General features: G+C 41.8%; 1 protein-coding gene across 1 annotated transcript in view; it reads right to left on the bottom strand.

Annotated features, from left to right (window-relative positions):
• DNAH6 (dynein axonemal heavy chain 6) overlaps positions 1-23,297 on the bottom strand; it is a 250,339-nt gene that overhangs the window by 14,303 nt on the left and 212,739 nt on the right. Inside the window, exons 69-75 of the mRNA XM_078149111.1 lie at positions 21,644-21,732; positions 19,461-19,607; positions 17,755-17,893; positions 16,326-16,445; positions 12,887-13,008; positions 10,538-10,667; positions 5,228-5,355 (exon numbers count right to left, since the gene is read on the bottom strand). Coding sequence (XP_078005237.1) covers positions 5,228-5,355; positions 10,538-10,667; positions 12,887-13,008; positions 16,326-16,445; positions 17,755-17,893; positions 19,461-19,607; positions 21,644-21,732 — 875 coding nt within the window. The remainder of the gene's footprint in view (positions 1-5,227; positions 5,356-10,537; positions 10,668-12,886; positions 13,009-16,325; positions 16,446-17,754; positions 17,894-19,460; positions 19,608-21,643; positions 21,733-23,297) is intronic.

Here is a 23,297-nt window from a genome sequence, read left to right as displayed (position 1 = left end):
GAGCGTGTATGTTTAAGGTGGGAAGACCCAAGGGTTAGGGTCTTCCACCTGAGAGGTGGGAGAGAAGGTCAAGCAGAGCGAGGGAGAGGTGGGGAAGGGGAAGAAAATGGGGAGCTGAGAGGGGGCAAACTGAGCATCAGAGACCAGAGAATTCTCTGGGCCAATAGCCAGATCAGGAGTGGAGGAGAATAGTTTGTGCTCAAGTTTGCTTTGACCTGGTTTAAAATGCTGGGGCTCACATCATAATGAAAGATTCCCAACCAAAGTACAAGGTCACAGAAAAAGGGCTTTCTCGTTCTTCCCCAAGTTCTAGCTGAGAGATCACTTAGTTCAGGAGTTCTTCACCACCTTTTATGTCAGAGACCTCTTGGGCAATCCGGTCAGTCCTGGAGACTCCTCAGGATAATGTTGTTAAATACAGAAAACCGGTAGTCATAATTACATTGAAATATGGTTAGCAATGTATTAAAAACAATTTACAGGCCCCAGGTTAAGAACCCTGATCTAGCTGAATTTTGTAGATGAGAAAACTGAGTCTTAGAGAGTTTCGGGGGCATGTTCAAAGTTACTTAGGCAAATAAGTATTAGGTCAGGGATTTGAACACAGAAGGGGAGGGAAGAAACAAGCATTTATTAAGTGCCTACTGTGTGCCAGGCACTGTGCTAAGTATTTTATAAATGTTATCTCATTTGATCCTCATAACCACTTTGGGAGGTGGGGGCTGCTATTATCCCCATCTTATACTTGTGGAAAGTGAGGCAGACAGAGGTTAAGTGACTTGCCCAGAGTCACACAGCTGGTAAGTGTCTGAGCCTGGATTTGAACTCAGGTCTCCATGACTCTAGTCCCAGTGCTCTAACTGATGGGGTGCTTGGGTGCCTGTGCTTTGACCCCAATTTCTCCCTGGCCTCAGAAACACTATCCCTGGCAGTTTCCCTCCAGCCCAAGAACACTGTGCCTATCGAATACTCATGAATGAGCTTCAGCAAACACTTATCTCTCCCATTGCAGTTACACAAAGCTGGGTGAGAGAGTGTTGGACTGCTCCCAGCCCTAAGATCATGTCTCTGGAAGCCTCCTAATTCCTCAGTAAGCTTCTGTCTTGTGAGAAAACTTTCCCTTGTTGCAGAGCATTCTCTAATCAGGATAGAGAGAGGCATCTTGTCTGATCCAAAGACTTTTGTCCCTGGCTGGCCCAGGGACTCTTCCTCCTGCCAGGTTCCCCAGATCCTTTAACATCTCCCTCCCTGTCTCGTATACTCCTTATACATCCATAGCTCCCAAAGACACCTGGAACTTTAGATGACATCAGTATCGCTGGCATTCCTTTCCCATGCCCTTCTCCATATAACCCTCAGCACTATCCTCAGTCTCTCGCAGGTTTCTTAAGAATCCTTGTCTGCTATATAGCATAACGATAAATCTTTGTCAACTTGACTCAAAGAATGCTTGAGGCTGTGAATTCATTCCAGACCACTCTGTCCCGCACTCCAGTCTTTGAGGGGTCTCAGCCTCTCAGACTGCAACATAACCACTGAGCCACCAGGGCTTCTGATTCCAAATCCAGTACTCTTGTTCCTCGTTGACCCCTCAGCTGTCACTGGCCACCAATGATGCCTCCCTCTGTGTTAGTCTTGTGTTTTTCCAGGCTGCGTGTGTGGAAAATACCAGCATCAGAAGTGGAGACCCTTGGACAAGACTCATCTTCAGTGATGCCTTTGGTGTTCTTTGTCCTCAGGACACGTCTCTGAAGGCCAAAGCTTTACAAAGTCAGAGGCAGATGTCGGAGCCTCAGCAGCAAAGGGAGCAGACCTTCTCAAGCCTATAGTCTGATTGTTTGGGTGGTCAGGGTGGGATCCAGAGTTCTCAGCACGTGATGTAGGAGTGTGCTGGTAAATGTTTTACAACTGGCTCTCCAAAAAGCACAGCTTTTAAGGTTAGTCTGCATTAGTAACATTTCCCCATCATTTTCTTAAGTCTCAAAGTCGACAAAACAATAAATCAAGCCCTGATGGGTAGTATTTGCTAATTTCTGAAGTCCAAATGCCCTCACTGAAAATTTAACAAAGGCTGTGGCACGTTCCTGTTGTGGGTAAGATTGCCATTGGAAAGTGTAGCAGTAAGGTCCTAGGGACAGAATCTGGGTGGTGGGGATGGAGAATGAAATACAATATAACTTTAGGGTGGTATTCGTAGACACTGCAGCCAGAGCCAGGCTATACAGAATGTTTCAGGAGGCAACAGCCTGCTCTGCAATGCTCACACGAGCCAGCAGAGTGCAGCAGAGCCTGTCAGACTGTGAAATCAACAAAGTGGCCAGAGACCCTCTAGAGTGAGGAATGTCAACCTTCTTCAGCAAGAGCTGTTGCCGGGATCTGTGGGCTGAAAAATAGAAGATGAGCTTCAGTGGCGCTTGAGATCCTTTGATAGATCAGTTAGACCTGGGACCTCCTTGACTAGGTACTTCCTCCAGGGGGTGCAGAGCACCACCCGTTCTCTGGCAGATGCTCTCATGGACCATTTTCTGGTGGCCACCATGCCAAGGGGTTGGGCAATGAGGGTCTACAGCTGGGGTTGAGGCACAGCTTCAGTGTATCTCGATAGCCCCCTACCATCAGCCACCCTGGTTGCTATCTCCATAGGTTCTTCAATGGATTCTAAATAGATTCAACCCAACATACTTTTTTTTTTTTTGCTAGGCAATGGGGTTAAGTGACTTGCCCAGGGTCACACAGCTAGTAAGTGTTATGTGTCTGAGGCTGGATTTGAACTCAGGTCCTCCTGAATCCAGGGCTGGTGCTCTATCCACTATGCACCTAGCTGCCCCCCAACATGCTTTTAAGAAGCTTCCACTCTGTGCAGGGCATCATGCAGGGTGCCAGAAACTTACATTAGTGCAGTCTTTGTACACAAGGAGATTATGGTCTAGTAAGGGAGACGACATGTACACAAAGAACTATGATATTGTCCAATTTGGACAAAAAGTATAAAGGAAAAGCCCACATAAATAAAGTGCTATGAAAAACCAGAGGAGGTCCAGTGATATATACTTGTTTCTCAATTAGAATATTAATTCCTTGAAGGCAGAGATGGTTTCATTCTTTTTTTTTTTTTGGTTTCTCCAACAGCTAGCACACTATAGGTGCTTAATAAGTGCTTATTGATTGATTAGCTGAGCCTTGAAGGGAAATATATATATAGATATATATTTTTGGTGAGGCAATTGGGGTTGAGTGACTTGCCCAGGGCCACACAGCTAGTAAGTGTCTGAGGCCGGATTTGAGCTCAGGTCCTCCTGACTCCAGGGCCGGTGCTCTATCCACTGCTCCACCTAGCTGCCCCGAAGATTTTAATAAGCAGAAGTGGGGGAAGAGAGAATCCATTTTATTTAGGGAGAATGGCATAAATACTGGCCATGCATATGGGCCAATACCCTTCCCTCCTATTTTGCTTTCTAGATCAGGAAAAGATAGAGCTTAGCTGTATGGACAGCAGAGTAGCTCATTTCAGTGGGAACCTTAGCTTTGCTCCTAACTTCCTTGGAAGGTGAGGCGAAAAGAGCAGAAGCTGGTGGCCAATATGTCTTGCCCTCTGAGGACTTCTATTTCAGGATTCAAAGGAACTCATTATTCTGAGGGGCCTTTGTTATTCCAAAATGGAAAAGAAAAAATGCCCATAAAGGATAAGCATGCCTGGATACCTTCAGAGAACTCAAGCTCAGTTTTCTTTGATGTTCTCCAGGAAGATAGCGACCCCCTAAATAGTCATATCAACTATGGCCCGTTCATATCCTCAGTGAAACATTGCCAGCCCAGGTTTTCTTCCTCCTCGAGTCAATAAAAAGTTCCGACCATCCTAGCTAGCCTTTGTGATTGCTTGTGATTCTCCCAGGGATCATAGGGCGATGACCTTCTTTAGAAGATCTGAGTTCAGCTTCTATGGGAATACTGTGTAGCTTTAGAATCAACAGTTTTCTCTTTTTTTCTTTATGTGTCATACTTGTCCATCCACCACCACTGAGTTGGGCTCCCTTTCATCTCTCCTGTACTTTTTTTCTTCCCGAATTCCTTCCTGAATGATTTTTTAAAAAGATTTCATGCCGAGGTCAAGTTTTAGATATACTGAGTCTGAATCATGCTGGAAAACCGAGATATCCCACAGGTAGCTGGGAAGACAGAAATGGACCTTGGAAGAAGGGTCAAGGTTGAAGACATAAAATCCAAGGTAAGTATTCAGGTGTCTATCAATTTGTTGATTATGCCTAGTAAATGCTTAACAACTCTGGATGAATCTCATTCACACAGCCAGAATACTTAATAATCACTCACTCATTCATCTTATCTGATCTCTTCTTTCAAGCTTGTTTGACATCCTGCCAGGCTCCTCCTCTGATTGTATAACCTCATTGTCAGCCTTTGCTCACTGTTCTTTTTTTTACCATCTGCCTGTTGTTTCTGTCCAACTTCATATCTCTTATTATTCAATGCCCTTTTATTTATATCCGTTTCTAAGTACAAATCCCTAGAGGGTATTGGAAGCTATGTGTTATATCTCAAAATCACTGATAGAAGATCTAGAATAAAAATTCCAGGTTACTAAGAAGCTCTCATGAGAAAGGGCTCCCAGCTTCTAAGATTTTGTAAACTGGGATATCATAATGAATTTCAGTGCTAAGCACCCAAAGAGCATACTGAAATACTCAAATGGTTCTGTAATCTCACTGATTCTGTAGGTCCTTTCAAGGATGCTCTAGAGATCATTGAAGGAAACCCCTTTATTAGAGAGGATGAAATTGAGATCTAGAGAAGCTATGGGGCTTGCCCAAATCCACATTGGTATGGGTAGCTAAGCTAGGTTTTGATCTGAGGTCTCTAGACTTGAAGTCCCACGCTGTTTCCAACACTCCATACAGAGGTCAAGTTTTAGACATATTGAGTCTGAATCATCCTGGAAGACAGAGATTCCACAGGCAGCTGGGAAGATAGAAATGGACCTCAGGAGAAGGGTCAAGGCTGGGGACAGAAGATCCAGTGAGATAACATAAATTCAGCCCTTTACAAAACTGTAAAGCGCTTTGTAAAGGCTAGCCTTATAAATTTGGGACTCATTTGCGAAAATGTGATGCTGGAAGACACAAAAGTATAGACTTCTCAAAACTACCATGTTGTTATAAATATCATTATAAGACATTGGCATTCAACAAAAATGATGTGACAGTTGTCGTACTCGGATTAACTTTAGAAGACTGTTAAATCTGTCCACTTCTTGTCCAAGGACAGTCGTTAAGGAGTTGAGACGTCCTTGGGCATCCTTGACAAAGAGGGTCTCCGAAGCTCCTTCCATGTCCAGTTTTACTGAAACACACAAAACAAATTATTCCTAACATTCCTGATAGATTTTCATCTAGCATAATACTTTAAGCGTGCTTTTTAGAAATATTGTCAATCACTGCAGTATTTGGAATGCTTCAAGCAATGTTTCCATGATTCAGATCAGACACATGGGGCTGAAAGGTACATAAAACAGAATTTCACAGCAATCCCTGTAGAATGTAAGCTCCTAGAGGGCAGGGTTTTTTTTTTCCTTTTTATTCCAAGTACCTAGAACAGTGCCTAGTACATCGTATTTGCTTAAAGAATGCTTGCTGAATCAAATTGAACCAAAAACTGGTCTTGAATATCTTCACAGACAACTTTAGAGCTCAGGTCACTGTTGAGGAAAATAGACTTGGAGCAGAGAAGGAAGGAAGGAAACAAATATTTTTAAAGCACCTACTATGTGCCAGGCTCTGTCCTAGATGCTTTACAAATAACATCTCATCTGATTCTCATAATAACCTTGGGAGGAAGGTGCTTTTATTATTATCTCCCTTTTATAGCTGAGGAAACTGAGACAGAGGTTAAGTGACTTAGCCAGCATCACACAGCTAGGAAGTGTCAGCATCCAGATTTGAGCTCAGGTCTTCTTAATTCCAGGCCAGGGTTCTAGCTACTGTGTCACCTGGAGACTGAATTTCCTGTTTCTCCCTTTAGATAGTTTCCAGTCTCCTCTTTCCCTAAATTCTAGCTTGTCTTTATTGGGGTCAGGAGTTATGGGTCTTGTGTTTTTGATTTTCCCAAGAAAATGTACATAGGAAAACCACAGAAATGAGGTCACTAGAATCCTGTGATCTGTTGGGTCCTTAATATCTGCTTCTATGGCTGTGACAAGAACTCAGAAAATATCTTTCTGGGAATGGAGTAGGGTAAGGAGGGCAATTTTGATAAATTCTCTGGGCTTCCCAATCCTGGTTGCATACATGTCCACTGAGCTGACCCATTTTAGGCAAAATCATGTAGTTGGCCAAGCTGTACATCTCTTTCTGACCCTTGGTGGGGCCCCATCTTCAGATGACTTCTTGGTGGTCCAGAAGCTCCTACACTAGTGTACCCATACCAAGGCTTGCTCTCCCCAGCAGAAGTTCATGCTGTGGACCTCACCCTCCCTCTGTCCATCTGGCCTGGACCCCCCTCCCTCTCAGCTCTCTTCTCTCCATCAACAAGCATTTATTAAGAGATGACTTTATGTCGGGCTGCCTGCTTGGTGTAGTGACAGCTAAGGTTCTGGGACAAACAAATTTTTGTTGTCAATAGCTTGTTAATAATAGGAGGGTAATAAATCTGCCTAATAATCGATGATTCCTGATTGCTCAATGGTGTTCATTCAGGCATCAGGGCTGGCTGTTTGGGGAGATCCAGGGTGGGAGGATGCCATTTTGTACTTCTCCAATCAGGCCCTATTTACTTACACGGTGACCTCTTCTTGGTCACCTCTTACTTTACCAATTCTCCAACTTAACCTCTGCCTCCTAGAAATACATAAAGCCAATCCGCACCTTGTTAATGAGTACACTTAGGGAAAAGCCTTCTTGGCAGTAATGAACACATTATAAAAAGATGTATTTGAAGGTATAGCTGAAGGTTAATGATTGCATGAGGATATTATCTCTATTAGACAGGATTTAGGATTCCAGTGCCTTCTGACAGCATAGCCCTCAGATTGTCATTTTTTATTCCTCACTTTGTCTCACCATATTTTATCTCTTCTCTGTTCAACACCGTAGCTATGCTTATTTAGCAAATCAAAACTTTCTAGTGTGTGGATCACTGGAATTAAGTTAGGAAGACCTGAGATGGAATCCTGCCTCAGACACTTACCAACCGGGACCCTGGACAACTCATCTAGCCTCTCTGAGCCTCAGTTTCCCCATCTGTGGAGTGGGGAATATACTCACTCCTATCTCCCAGGGTTGTTAAGAGGATAAAGTGAGATAATATTTGTAAAGTGCCTCACATTACCTTCAAATGCTAGATAAATGCTAGCTTATTATTAGTAGTAGTATTGTTATTATCTCATATTGGCTTATTTAATAGCTCACATAACAGATTTTGTTAGCTTTCTAAGGATTCAGCAAACATAAAGATGCTTGTGGTATGTGTGATGCACAGTTCCTGTCCTCAAGCTGCTTACATTCTGCTGGAAGGAATGACCATGATATCCAATGTAGAGGGAAAGGGGGAGAGTGTTAAAGCAATAAGCATTTGTTAAAAGCCACATGAAGAACTCTAGAAATATTAAAGAGGAAGAGGAGATGGCACCAATCTATCATTAAAAGATTCTGAAAGAGTATATTCCAAACATGGCCTACACAGCCTGTATGAATTTACAGAGGCTATCCAGTTTGGTGGGAATATGTGTGAAGGAGGGATGGGACAATGTGAAATAAGGCTGGGAAGGCAGGCTGGATCCAGACAAATACCAGGCTTAGAAATTTGTATTTTACCTTAGGGGCAACTGGGAGCCATAGATGGTTTTGGAGTAGGAAAGTGATGGGGTCAGACCTATTCATTTGGAAGATTGTTTGGGCAGCTTTGGAAGGGGAGTGCTACTTGAGATAAGGCTGGAAAGGTGTGTTGGAGGCAAATTGCCAAGGGCTTTCAATGCCAGGAAGGGGACGTTGTATTTGACTGTAGAGACATTTTTGATCAAGGAAAAAACATGGATAGATCTGCGCCTTACAAAGGTTATTTTGGTAGCTGTGTGTAAGGCACATGTGAATGAATAGAGATGGAGAGATGGAAAGAGGGGCCACTGGTGTGTAAGCCACTGCAGAAGGGATGAGGGCCCAAGTGTGAGTGGTAGAATGGAAGCTTCTTGAGGACAAGGACTGCCTGGCATTTTTATCTGTGCATCTGTAGCACCTAGGCTAGTGCCTGACACATCGTAAGCACTTAATACATGTTGGCTGAATTGAATCAGGGCCCTTGGAAGTGGACAGAAGGGGAAGATGCTGGGCAGTGCATCTATAGTCAATGTCGTGGCTCAATCCCTCATCCTTCCTCTGCTTTTCTACCTCCGATATCCCTTAATAACTGATTTATACCTATGGGATCTCTATTGGTAGCAAGTACTAAAAAAGTTTACTCCCCAAGTCCTGAACATCTGAATCTGGTGACCTTTAGGCTAAAGGTAAGGGATCTTTAGCCCAGGGATTCTTAACGTGGGGTCTGTGAACTTTTCAAATATTTTGATGATGGCTTCTTTTATAATACTGTTTAAAACCTTTATTTAAATACATTATTTTGAGAAGGGCTACATAGGCTTTGCCAAAGGGACTCAGTACACAAAAAAAGAGTTCTTAAGAAATCCTGCTTTAGTCCATGGGCCAAATCTAAATCCTTGTTTATCTCCCTCTGGCTGGCTGTAAGTTTCCTGAAAATTAAGTGTCCATTGAATATGTTGGTCTGCGCTGCTAAAACCAACACAGTTAATTGTGTACGTGTTTGGAAGACATTTCTGCCTTAAGACAGCAGTCCCTGCATCTCCCCTGGTCCTTCCTCAGCCTTTCATTCCAAGGTGGCATTGTCAGAGAAGAAGTTGCCAATGCTATGCAGATTGTTGGAGGTAATTTCATGACAGGAGATATTTGTGATGCCACGGTAAGGAAGGGGGAAGGGAACCTGTCATGGCAGCTTCAATGGGAATCAAGCTATAGGGGACGTGGAAAGTGAGGGATGATTGGGATTGGTTGGTAAGGGTACAATGATTGAGATGAGATTGACAAAGGGCCAAAAGGCCAGCTTTGGGATGGGAGTGGGAATTGGGAGTGTGGTCTTGATGGCAAGCCAGAGTCGGCAGGTGGGACTTCAGGAATTCAGGTGTTGAGGGGGCCAATAGCACATCAGTGAAACAGGCCTGGCTCGTGGGTTTTGAGGAGCTGAGGATTGGAGGGTATGGGGTGTGATTTTTGCGAACTCATATGGCAGGAGAAGGGTTTTGGGGCCCAAGGCATCTTTGGGATCAGAGGCCTGAATGTGGGGCACAGGAAACATTACTCTCTTCCTCATATTCAGTTTCTCTTTCCTGTGGATGTCTTCCTCTCCTTTTAGCTTTACTTTGCACATTTATATAAGACTTTATAGTTCACAAATGAATAAAAAAAGCATTTATTACACACTTACTGTCAGGCATTGTTTTAAGGCTATACAAAAAAGGTGACCCCTATACTAAGGAATACAAAAACCCTACAAAAACAAAAAACAGGATAGCCTCTGCCCTCAAGGAACTTCCATTCTAATAGGGAATGCAACTTTAATATAGATTCTAAGGTGTGTAGTGTGACTGCTGTAATCCCTATTTTATGGATGAGCTCTTAGTCAAGGGCCAAGGTTAGTAAATGTTGGACCTATGACTTGGAACTGGGTATTCTGACTGTAGGTCCAGTGACTTCTTTTCCCCATGATACCACACTGCCTTTTTCTATTGCCTCTGGAATTTACCCTTCCCACTTCTTGGCTCTAGGTATCTCCCTCTTCCTGCAGTACTATTGTTCTGTTATTTAGTCTGAAATTCAAAACAATTGTTTATTAGAGTCACTGAGAAATATTTTAATATTTCTTGTTCTTCATATCTTATCCCCAGAAGCTTGGTCATTTGGCATTGAGTTCTTTTGGCCCTGTCCAAAAGACGTTCCCTCCCTCCACTGCAGCCTGGGGGAGCTGCAATCTGTATCAGTGGGGGAAATGCTCACACTGATGGATCCTGGAAGAGTCTAATGATAGATTCCAATGGAAGATCCATGGTAGAGTCTAAATTTCAAAAGTTGCTGTTCCACCTTCAGGTAGAGAGGTAATTAATTCAGTGCAGACTGAAACACACACATATATATGTATATACACATACACATATATGTGTACACATATATATTTACATACACATGTATATACATACATATATATTTTGGAATAAGCTTTGTTTTTCTTGCTTTCTCAATGGTTTGGAGGGAATGAGGTTGAGGGGTGAGAATTTGGAACTAAGAATAAAATTGAATTTTTTAAAAAAGTGGGCAAGTTGAAACTTTCATGTTTGTTACTCTCAAAAACCTCAAAATTCTAAACTAAGTTGCTTTTTATTAATGTAAATAAATAATTGGATTTTCATCCCTACATGTCAGTAGGCTTGGTCAATGGTATGCAGATGCCTGGGAAGCTTTATTACCTGGTACCTTTGACAAGACTGAGGTGACAAGTTCTTGGACAATTTCATCATTGCTTTTTCCGCCCCCACCGCCGGCAGACCTCGGCTGGACATCAAGTATAGTAGTAATGAAAGTGTTGGTCTCTTTATACTGCAATATAAATGGGGAAGAGGAAGATCATTGAAGATGTTCATTCTTTAAAAATCATTTGTGATATTGTAGAGTGTTACCCTATGGCTGGTAGGAAAACACGAGATCTGATGGCATGCTGGCATTACTTGAGAATGGCAGAAACACATTCTCTAGTAATTAGGCAAATATTTTGTCTGTTATTGAACATGCACATTGAAAGGCTATACTAAAATTTAAATAACTCTAAATCTACCACCACCTAGGCAATAAGTAGTTATAGAACTCAAGAAGAAAGGCCAGCTTCCTGCCGGCTGCACAGTATTTCAGCACAGACACATAGCAGAATGATGATATGGGCAGTTATAGTGCCTTGACCTCCCGTGGCTTACCATTTCCAATCCCATTCATTACATATGAAAAAGTGACCATTAGCAAGAATGCCATCAAAAAGGTGACAGATAATAATTATAAAGCACTCAATTAGCAAAGTTCCTGTCTGGCACATCCCTCCCAAAAAGAAAAAAATGTAATGCTGGTGAGAAGAAACTACTGTGTGAATATCTTTAAATATATTCCTAATATTGAAAAAATGTATTTTAAAATATTTACTGGGGAAAAAGTTTGACCTTCTATTAAGAATAATCTAGAATTACATAAGTGGTTTATGGTACTAAAAATCTGATTGGAATTCCCTTCCCCCTCAAGGAATTGGTGTACTTTATGCAGAGTAATTTTCATACTAGTGTAGGCATGAAAGCAGGGAAGGGGGAATGATGACCACGTTGTGCAGGTAGCCATGTCCTTTTTGGAGGAAATGATCAGACGGTTGTTAAAAGGCTTTATTAGAGGGAAGGAAAAAGTCTAGTGTATATTATTTCTTTTTTTTCTTCTATTTTGACCCACAAAAGATTCTCTTTGAAGTGATACTTTGGAAGCCCAGATGGAGAGCAGAATGCCATCTATACAAAGGGGACTGGGGCTCCCATATAGGCAATTAAGAGCTAATAGTGGGAGGTAAATGCCTTCTTTTGGATAATGCAATCAATTAGAAGAACTTTCAATACTCCCCAAAGAGCTGGTGCAGCAAAATGTAGAGAAGACTGGTGTGGAGAGTTGTGATCCAAGTCCTTTTAAAGTCTAAAGTCTATGGGGGCAAAGCAAATGCTCTCGAAGACATCTGCCCAGAAGAAAAGATTCCAGGTGAGTGGAAGGTAGGTAATACTTCATCTAATATCTCTGTAACTTCTATAAACATGCCTAAAGTCATGGAAATCTATTTAAATAACAGAAGAGATGACAATTTGAAAATGTCTGTTGACTGCATTTTGTTTCATGATAATGGAAGGCATAAATCAAATTTGAAGATTACTATTAATTACTAGTGAAACAAATAGAAGCAATCTAAATTTGTTCAATAAAATTTAGACCAAAATTAGTCAATTCATAGGATCACATATTTAGTGCCGGAAGGGACCTTGTATGTATGTTCAGCCCTGTGCAACTCTTTGTGACCACATTTGGGGTTTTCTTGGTGGAGATACTGGAGTGGTTTGCCATTTCCTTCTCCAGCTCATTTTACAGATGAGGAAACTGAGGCAAACAGGGTTAAATGACTTGCCCAGGGTCACACAGCTAGTAAGTGTCTAAGGCTAGATTTGAACTCAGGACGAGTTTTCCTGGCTCCAGGCCCAGCACTCTATTCACTGAGCCACCTAGCTAAGGGATCTTAGACACCATCAAGTCCAATCCCTTTATTTTTACAGATGAGGAAATGAGGCTCAGAGATTTCAAGTGACTATTCATTTCTTTCTTTCTCTCTCTTTCTCTCTTTTTTTTTTTTGATGAGGCAATCGGGGTTAAGTGACATGCCAAAGGTCACACAGCTAGTAAGTGTCAAGTGTCTGAGTCCAGATCTGAATTCAGGCCCTCCTGACTCCAAGGTCAGAGCTTTATCCACTGAGTCACCTAGCTGCCCCTCAAGTGACTATTCATAGTAAATGTCTGAGTCAGGATTTGAACTCATGTCTTCCTGATTCCAAGTCCAAGTCCAACACTCTATCCATTCCTAACTAGGACTCTTTTTGGGGTTGAATAAAACAGCATGGTTGGGTTGAAACATGTGATTATTTAAGTAGTCATAATTTACTGATCCCATGTACCTGTTTAGATTTTATATGAATAAGATAACATGAATTTAAGTTTTATGTGTTATAAATGGAAAGTCTACCCATACAAACCTGGAAAACTAAGTTGGCATTTTCATGCATCCCAAATATTTCTGGGTCATCAATCAAAGGCAACTTTTCAATATAGTCTCTGAAATCTTGTATGCTGTCTGCCAAAGGTGCAAAATATATGCCTGTTATTAGAAACATAGAAAACAATGAGATCTGAGGTCAGATAAGGGTCTTATGGACCATTGAATCACAGCTTTTGAGCTCAAAGGGCAGAGCGTGTTTTCATCGGGCTAGAGGTTTTACTTTACATCTTGCTGTCTGATATCTGTTGAATTTGTTTCCCTTCTGAAAGTCTGATGGGGGTATGCTAATTTATCCCTTATTTCATCAAGCTTCTGTGGATACTTGTCTGGTATTTCTAACCAGTCCGAGTGGGCCTCTTCTTGAATGTCCTAAGATGGCAAGAATCTAATGATTCCATTAGTAAGCATAGAAAAATAGTCACACAGGGACTGAGGTAAGACAAATCTCTTAAAACAACTGAGGCACTGTTTTCATTAGTAGACTGTGTGAACACACAGGGAGGCACACTCCAGATGCCAAGGAAAAACTGCTTACAAAGACACCCCCAAAGAGATAATTATAGGCAAGCATTTAAAAAAGAAGCTCATCACTTCTGGTGATCATGGCATTTCTGAAGCATAGCGTCACTGAGGGCCATTTTGTAGTCAGCAGCCAGAGATGGGGTTGAGGGATCAGTGTGGCCTCTCAACAAGACATTTCTACGTGCCCTTAACCTTTGGATTGGTTATCCCAGAGTTTATCCAAATGGTGAAAGAATTTTGGCCTTTCCTGATGGGGGTAACTGAGTATCTTTGCAGAGTCAAGCCAAAGAGAGTTGGCAGAATCTGTCCAGATATGTCAGGGGACCTAAAGTATTTCAAACGTCAAAATGAAGCCTTTTAGGGGACTGCTGTGAGAATGAGAAGGCTGTTTGGGGACAGCAAAGCCGCTATTGCAAAGTCCCTTGCTGTAGAACATGGATTAGTCAGTCAGTCAGCAACTATTTCTGAGGTGTTTAATATGTGCCAAGCAATGTACTAAGCCCTGAAGATAGTAAAAAAAAAAAAAGAGGAAAAGCAAGGTCCCTGGCATCAGCACACTGTGCAAATAACTATGTACATAGAAGATATATATTCTGTTATGTATATATATTAATAACCATGTATCATATATTTAATATATGTACAATATGATATATTATAAATCTATATCTTCTGTGTACATAGTTATTTGCATGGCATGTGTGTATACACATACACACATACACAGAGGGTAAGAGGAAGGTAAGATCATGAGCAAGAGAGGGTTGGGATAGAGAGAGCCGATAGGTTCACAACCAAAGAAAAGGCTGCAAAAAAAAAAGGCATCCAAGCTTTCATATAACTACTGGCCAAGAGTCTCCGCCTGTATGAGGCTGTGACTGTTGTTTCAAAATCTGATTTGAGGCTGCTAGGCGGTGCAGTGCATAGAGCACTGGCCCTGGAGTCAGGAAGACATGAGTTCAAACTGGGCCTCAGACACTTAGTAGCCGTGTGACCCAGGTAAATTACTTAATTGCCTTCAAGAAAAAATAAACAAAATAAATGTCTGAGTTGGGTGGTCCGAATGTTTCTAAGTCAGAGTAGCCTGGATTTAAGGGGAAAATCCATGAAATTCTGTTGCTGTTGAAGGTCTTTAGGCCTTGTATATAGCTCCCTGCTTCTTTGAGATGTCACCATGGCTTCCTTTGCTCAATCAATAATAATTTATTACAATAATATGATATACTCAATTTCATACTGATTTATTTATAACACAATACAACATAATATATAATATAACAAAACACAATGTAATTAATAAGAATTTATTTCAATAAATGATCATTTATTATTGACTAACTGAAGGAGGCCACAATGGCTTATGTCAAAGAACCATGGAACTGTTACTGTCTTCTTTCTCACCCCTCCCTTTCTCCCTTAGCTGTGGGAGTAATGCTTTCTTTCCATCACAGCTTGAAGGAGACCAGAGAAGAGATTCCCAGAGGAGAGCAGAGTCCAGCCCCGTGGCACATTTGGACATCTACAGTGCCCACGATTGTTTCTTTCCAATCAGAAGGGAGCTCCTACCTGACACTCGTGTACAATTAGTCCCCTCTTAGGACTATCAATGCCCTTCTGACTCTTCTGATCCTGCAGCTCCGCCCCGTGGGGGCTGACCCTCAGCCCTCCTCTCTGGGGTGTTTGGGATATCTCTGTTTCAGGTCTCTTTTTCTCTGCTCTCTCCCATCTTTACCCCTGTCACTGCCGGTCTGATCTACACAGGTCACACCTCTGCCTGGAAATCTTCAGTGGCTCTCCATGGCCTACCAAATCCAGCTCAAACTAACTGGTCTGGCATTTTAAAGCCCCCACAAGGTGCCCCTGCCCTGCTTTTCAGCCTTCTTTTTCATTACTCCCCATCTATGTATCCTATGAAAGGCAGGGTGGTGGTGATGAGAGGCAGAGAGAAAGAGAGAGAGAGAGAGAGAGAGAGAGAGAGAGAGAGAGAGAGAGAGAGAGAGAGAGAGAGAGAGAGATATTAGAGAAAGAGACAGAGAGAGACCTAGGTTCAGGTTCTGCCTCTGACACATACAAATGGACTTAATATCTCAGTCCTCTGGGCAATTCTCTAGGACAATGAGCTGCAGAGCAGTGGTGGGTCTGCATTGGTAGGTGGTGGTCCCCTGCCAGGAGCTCTCCATGGTGATGAAAACACAGCTATGGACAAATACCCCTCCCTGCCCAATGGACTCCATCCACCCTTCAGCTAAACAGAATTCACTTTGTGTCCCAACCACACTCTACACTCTCCCACCCCTGTCCCTTTGCTCAGGTGGTACCTTGGACGACCTCATTCCATCTCTTTGTCATCCAACTCAAATGTCACTTTCTTCCTGAATCCTTGTCTGACTCTCTCTTCAGATCTCATGTAGCATTCTTTGTTTTTTTTTAGGTAACGCATTTATCACGTAACAATGTACATTATTCAGCAACTCAGTAAACATTTACAAACTGTGCACTGTGCCCAATATCTCTCCATAAGCTTGAAACTGCAGTAAGACTTTTGGGACATTCGGTTTATCATTTTCTATATCTTGTCCTCCTACTAGATGCTAAGAGTCAAGACTTTGGGCCGTCCTTCAGTGCCCTGTGCACAGTAGGCATTTAATAAATGCTTCTTGCTCTTAGCCAGAGAATTTTCAATTAAAAGTGAAACTGATCAGAATGTAACATGTTTAAATGGAATACAAGAAGTCTTTAAGAACTGTATAAAAAAAACATCTCCACCTTCATCTATTATAGCTCCAGAACCCAGCCTACCTCAGGTGGACAGCTGGCAGCCACTCAGGGCTGGCCATTGATGCTTGCAAAGCTTTCAAGGGATAAAATGGTGCTCATGTTTAGAATTCACTTACCTGAATCTGAATACTTGTAATTCTTTTCTAATGTGAGAGGAGAAAAGAATCGCTTTAAGACCGTGCGAAGGCATCTTTGATCCCAAGTGTCTGTAACCCGGCCTCCATAAGTGATTTCGCCTGCAAAAAAGTGTTTGCCTCAGAAAACATACTGTTTTAGGCATGACAGTGTCAGCATTTTAAGAAATAACACAGGAAGGTATTCTTAGCTATTTTCTTTATTAATACATAGGATTACAGAATCAGAGCAGGATGGGATGGACTTGTGAGGTCATCCAGTCCAATCCCTTTATTTTACAGATGGGGAAACTGAGGTCCAGAGAGGTCAAATGACTTGCCCGTAGTCACACTGATAGCAAGTATCTGAGGTGGGATTTGAACTCAGACCTTTTTGATTTCAGGCTCAGTGCTCTATCATTTGGTCCAACATTAGGACCAGTATCCTGTTGCCAAGACTGCTCCCATCTAGCCCAGGAGGAACAAAGTTCTGGTTGGGATCCCAACACATGCCACTTCTCACTTGCTCTTTCTATTTGAGTACTATGTTCATTGTCCAAAGCCATATGATTTTATGATGGGATAAACACTTTTCAATAAAATAAATGTTTTTGCATCCCTCCCTCACAAAAAACCCCACATGCTGTCTGTTTAAACAGGGTACCTCAATATTCCATCTTTAGTTTTAAATTCATGTATCTATCAAAAGAATTCAGTGACCAAGGACTTACCCACTTCACTATGACTCTGAAAGGTTGGGTCTATTCAGTGGGCTTTCAGACATTAAGCCATTTCTACACTGGGCTAACTCTCTAGATGGGAGTCCCCATACTGGAATGCTGGTCAGTGCTAGGTCCCCAGGATCTCAGCATTGTATTGGGAAAGCTGTTGTTTAAGAGAGGACCTTAAAGGGCAGACAGCACCCATTCTTCCATTTACTCTTTCTTCTCTGGCCACCTGTGCCACGGCCTGGATAAAGCCCTTGCTGTCCCACATATACCCTTTCCTGTCCCCTTACCCAGTCCTCCACTCTCATAGTTTGGGAACCATGACTCATGATCAATGTCAACTTTGCCATTGTTCCTGGAAGGTGTGTGCCATTCAGCTCCCCTATAGCCCCACTCACCATCCTAATAACTTTTCAAACAAAGAATCCCTTCCTGGTAAACACTCCTCAAAGTGTGTTCTCTCCCCCATTAGAATAGGAGGTTCTTGAGGGCAAGAACTGCCTTTGCTTTTGTGTTTATGTCCACAGCATTTGGCAGGTGGCTTTGCATTTAGTAAGTGCTTAATAAATATTTTTTTCATACATTCATACTCATTATTAACAAGGACCAATGAGGTGCCAGGCACTGAAATGAAAGGGGAAGTCCTTGGGTGGCTTCCAGGGAAAGGCCAACATTTTGGGGATGAGGTCCATAGACTGCTGTACCTGTGATGTAGATCAGGGCATCCCATGGTATCTTTCCTTCTTGACAGTAAAGGTTTAAATTAAGTAAGGCACATTCCCTATCACTGTCATTAAATTCATAGCAGATATTCCAACCAAGAGGGCCAAACTTTTTCCTTTCCTAGAATTTGAAATGAGAGATGAAATTTAAGAATTACTTTGTGTAAAATACTAAGTACAGAAAGTATTAGACTTTAATTTTATGCAAACACTTCATCTAAATTAATTTCAATGATTATTTATTGATGTACCCACCAGCGTAGAAGTGGACAGGATGCTGGATCTGGAGTCAGTAAGATATGGGTTCAAATCTTATCTCAGGTACTTTAATGGCCAAGTGACTCTGGGTGAGTCATTTCTTTGTTCTCGGTGTCAGTATCCTCATCTGTAATGTGAGGGGCTTGGAACTAATGACCTATTGGCAACTTTCTAGCGCTAAATCTATGGTCCCTGAGTTAGGAAGCCATCATAGAACTGGGTGATTTTATTTCCATCAGGAACTCCTGAATGAAGAAGTTCCTTTTCCCTCTTTTTGTAACTTCTACTTGAGTAGCTTAAATGACTTGCCCAGGGCCACAAAGCCAGTGTGTGTCAAGAGGCAGGACTCTAAGCCAGGCTCTTCTGCCACCAAGGCCAACTTTCTATCCTCTGGAGGCCATGTTGTCTCTCCCAAAATCACAGGCAGCATGGTTTTATGGAGTGAGTGCTGAACTTGAATTAAGGAGGAATTGAGTTAGCGTCTCCTCTCAGTATGACCTTGGTCACTTCACCTTTCTGGGTTTCAGTTTCCTCATCTGTAAAATGGGTAGAGGGTTGGATTTGATAACCTCTAAGATACCTTTCATCTCCATTGCTATGGCCACAGGAGAGTCAAAAGTGGTAGAGAACAAGAGTGGCTCACAAGCTTTGGGAGGCCGCAATGCCCTCCCAGAAATACTGGGTCCTAAGTCATCTCAGAATGAAATGGTCCCCACTAATTTGCCTTCTGCAATGTCTCCCATCTCCTGTGCATTTTCAGTGCTATGATTCCAGCTGAGGCCTTTGTTACCTCTCATCTGCACTACTTCAATAGCACCCTAACCTGTCTTCTCTCCTTTAGGATTTTTGCACATTCCTGATACATGGGACAGTATAAACAAATGCACAGACTGGAGTAGCACAGGCCATGTTCAAGGAATGGTGAGGATCCCAGTATGCTTGGAGTTTAGTGTCTCGGTGAGGCAAAGATTGGAAAGCGACAGTGGTTGATTTGAACAAGCTGGTTTTCTGACGTAGAACCGGGTCTTTCAAGCTTTCACAATACTGCACCATTTGTAATAGTGTCATTAGGATCATAAAGCTGGAGTTTAAAGGGCCTTCACAGGCCAACACCATCATTTCACAGGTGAGGAACCCAAGGTCCAGAAGGAGTCAAAGACTTGGTCTTGGTCACAGAAAAAATCATAAATCTAGAAGGGTCTCAGAGGACATCCAGTCTAATCCTTTTATTCTACAACCCAAGGAGAAACCAAGGCCTAGGGCAGTAAAATGACTTAATAAAGTCCCAAAGGTAGTGAGGGTCTTAAGTGGGATTTGAACACAAGTCCCCGACTCTGGAGCCAGAGCTCTTTCTACTGTCTCATGCTGCCTCCTATTATTTCTCCAAAGACCTATGATGCTGCTTTATGAAACAAGAAAAGAGAATGTACCTGAATGATAGCATGGAAGAAACATATGCCAAAAATGATTTTTCTCCATTTCCTTCCAAGTATATTTTCTTCAAAAAATGAAGGTGTCATTTCAGTGAATGCTCGTCTGATATTTGCACGGAGACCTTTGGGAGGTTCATTGGTAACCTGGAATTAGAGAACATACACTAGCAATTATTTTAGTTATTATTCAGTCATTTTTCAGCCACATCTAACTCTTCATGACCCCATCTGGGATTTTCTTGGCAAAGATACTGAAGTGGTTTGCCATTTCCTTCTCCAGCTCATTTTCCAGATGAGGAAACTGAGGCAAACAGGGTAAGTGGCTTGCCCAGGGTCATACAGCTAGTAAGTGTTGGAAGTAGGACTGGAATTAAGGCTTCCCGACTTCCAGGTTCAGCAATCTATCTGTTATACTGCCTAGCTCTCCCCCAGTACCATTTTCCTCTCTCTCTTCCAAGTTAATGTCCCATATGATAAAGCAATGAAAACAGTAATACGATTCTGCATTTTTATAAAACTGGATCAGAGGCAATATCTCAACCTGCGCTGTCACTAGAGGTACCCAATTATCAAGCTTTCCCCTCATTTCCTTGGCATCTCTGGCATCTCTGGTTGTCTGTGCCTCATCGATTTTGGCATTCTGGAAGGTTATGCCAGTCTCTTGCTGCCATCAGCTTTTCCATGGTCCCCTTCTTTCCCTTCTTCACAGAGCCCTTTTTGGACTGAGTTCTGCCTTTGGAAGGGCTGGTCAGGCAGATGGCCAAGCCAACGTCCTTTGTGGTTCATCTCTAACCTAGGTTCTATCTGCCTTATCATCTCTCTCAGCCTGAGCTCTGCTTTCTATCTGTTTTTCTGCAACCGGGTGCTGCTCCTTCACAGATAACTAACTCATCCATGGACTCCTCACAATAATGGTTTTTAAATGTATAAACTAGAATACGTAGGTTATGAAGGAAATTAAAGGCTAGTGAAAATAGACTTTTTTTTTCTTCCATCCAGGCTCACATTAGACTGTGAGCTCCTTGAGAATGGGGCCTGTTTTTTTTGGCTTTGTTTATATTCCCAGCCCTCAGCACAGTGTCTGGCACATAGAAGATGCTTAATAAATGTTTGTTGACTGACTGACTTGGGAGTCTGTAGACCCAAGGTTAAGAATCCCTGCTCTAGGCAGAGCTCAGGGTAAGGTCCTCAGGTACCCTAGAGAGGGTTTGATAATTGTGTACTTTGCATGTTATTGTCCAACAGTAAATCTGAGTCTTCACTGGGACTTGACTTGAAAGAATATATATTTATGGACTTTGGAAAGCAGGATTTTCTAGCATTAAAAATATGTGATGCATATATTTTTTGAAAAATTCAAAAACATTTCTTATTGTACTCCTTGCATGCAAGGCCAGGCCACAGACAAGGGCCAACTCTGCTCTCTGTCTTGTCAAGGACAAAATATCATGGAATAAGGAAGACTATTCATGGCCCTCCTTGAGTAGACAATGCGACTTGTGCCTAGCATGCTGGCTTTGGTGTCAGGAAGACAGGGGCTCAAATTCTTGCCGTGTGATCCTGGGTGAGTTACTTAATCTCAATGGGCCTTAGTCTCCTTATCCATAAAATGGGGATAATACCCATATTAGTGCCTGCCTTACAGGGTTATTTTCTGGTTTAAGTGAGATAATGTATGCAAAGTCCTTAGCAAACTTCAAGTTTAACATGCAGCTGTTTTGAAGACTTTTGGCATGTTTGAATCAAATGGGAATCACTTTTCATTTTTGAAAACAGTGGCTTGCCTGAGTCCCACCTTCTCCTCCATGAGATCTTCCTTAGTCAATCCTGATGTTAGTGCCTTCCCCCAGAAATCATCTTTTATCTACTTTGAAGAAACACATGTACCTATGTTTTCTCCCTTGATAAAAGGTAAGCTCCTTGAGGGCAGGGATCGTCTTCATTTTCAGGTCTTTGGATTTACATTGCCTAGCACAGTGCTGGCACATAGCAGGTGGTGAACATAGGCTTGGTTGACTATGATTAGTACTCCCAAGCAAAGTAATTAGTAATCAACCAATAAGCATGTAAGCCCTGCCAACGTGTCAGGTGCTAGAAAGTCAAAGACAAAAATGAAGCAATCCCTCCCCTCAAAAGTGCTTATAGTCTCTGTAAATAAATTATGCTCACAAATACATTACCTTGACAGAATTCTGAAGGACTGTGACAGGAAATGTAGTACTAGGCATGGAACTCAAAAAAAGTCGAAAACTCTCCTTAATTGAAGCATCTGTAAAAACAAACCCACAAATTGGTTTTGTTCAATAAGTGTTTATATATCTTCTTTTATAAAGATTAGGCTGTATGTTACATGAAGTAAAGGACTGTCTTCTCTACATAGAAAGGACAGGAAAAAATCGTTATCAAATAAGATATTAGAAAGAGAGAACCTTTCTGCTCATGATAAGTTCGAGACACTGGCCCAGGTGACCTACATGCCCAGGTACAGAAAGAATGGGAAGAGGGGATTATTGAGCTATGATTATTGATTTTTGAGACTGCAGAGGAAAGCTACCATAAGAAAGGAGAAGTGCAAATAACCCCCTTTTCAAAAAAGGCAAGAGAATGGAGTCTGTAGGCTATAGGTCAGTGAGCTTGACTTTGATTCTTTGCAAAATTCTAGAATGTGAGTTAATGAACATCTAGAATGACCACAGAGTCAGCTTAGCTTTATCAAGAAGAGGTCATGCTAGATTAAGCTTTCTTGCCAGTGTTAACAGTTATCTATTGATTAGAGGAAGGCTATATAAAATAATAAACTATTTTATGATCTAGTAGGGTAGCATTAGGAAATCTACTTTTCATAAGATTTTAGCCAAATATTTCACAAAGTCTCTCATGCTATTCATGTGAAAAAGATGAAAAAAATATGGGCTACATGATAACACATTTGGGTGGATTTGGAAATGGTTGCATGATTGTACCCCAAAGAGTAACTGCTAACATTGATGTCAACTTGAAAGGTCTCTAATGGCGCATCCCATGGGCTCTGTCCTTGGTCCTGAGTGATTTAATCTGACTCAGATAATGTGATAAATGGATAAAATGACTTGGATAAAGGCATACATGATATGCTTGGCAAATTTTCAGATGACACAAAGTTGGGAAGGATAAATAACACACTGGATAGTTAGAAAAGTTCCTTACATGCCACTCTATTTATAATGGGTACTTAGGGATAAGGACTCATAATACATAGAATTCTTTAGTGAGGAAAATCCCCCTATCAAAGTAGGTTGGTTCCTTCTCTGCAATTTATAGTCTTGGAGGACTGCCCAGAACACATAGAGATTAAGTAGCTTAGCTAGGGTCCTTGGAGATTGTGAAGAAAAAGTATGAATGTTATACTCTGCATTTTTAGGTATAAGTCTGCAGGAAATGGTTTTATTTAATTTAACATTATTCTAAATCCAAGCATTTTCTAGCTTAGAGAAAGAGATATCTAAATCAGTGTAGTCCTCTATGTCTTTGGACATGTTTCTTTGCCAAGACAATTTACAGTAACATTTATATAGCAACTTGAACAAGGAAAAAATGTCATAATATATTAACATACACTTTTGGGTTACCATTCCAAAAACAATAGCCACTACTCATTTCTTTCCTCGGTTACTACCCTCTCAAGGTCTGAAAGGGCATCCCTGATCAGTTATGAAATCCTTTCACATAACAGAGGAGGGCACTTCTCTCGTTTGGGTCACAGTTCAATCTCTTTAGGGAATGAGGAAGAAGACAAAAAGACAAGCTGAGAGATATCTTCATCTCTCATCCTTAATCCATTTCCCTTAGAAATGG

Source organism: Phascolarctos cinereus, unplaced genomic scaffold (genome assembly GCF_003287225.1).
Source record: "Phascolarctos cinereus isolate Bilbo 61053 unplaced genomic scaffold, phaCin_HiC Scaffold_2;HRSCAF=192, whole genome shotgun sequence".
NCBI classification, from domain to species: Eukaryota; Metazoa; Chordata; class Mammalia; order Diprotodontia; family Phascolarctidae; genus Phascolarctos; species Phascolarctos cinereus.
Note: the sequence above shows the minus strand (reverse complement) of the source record. Positions and strands in the feature narration are given on the sequence as shown.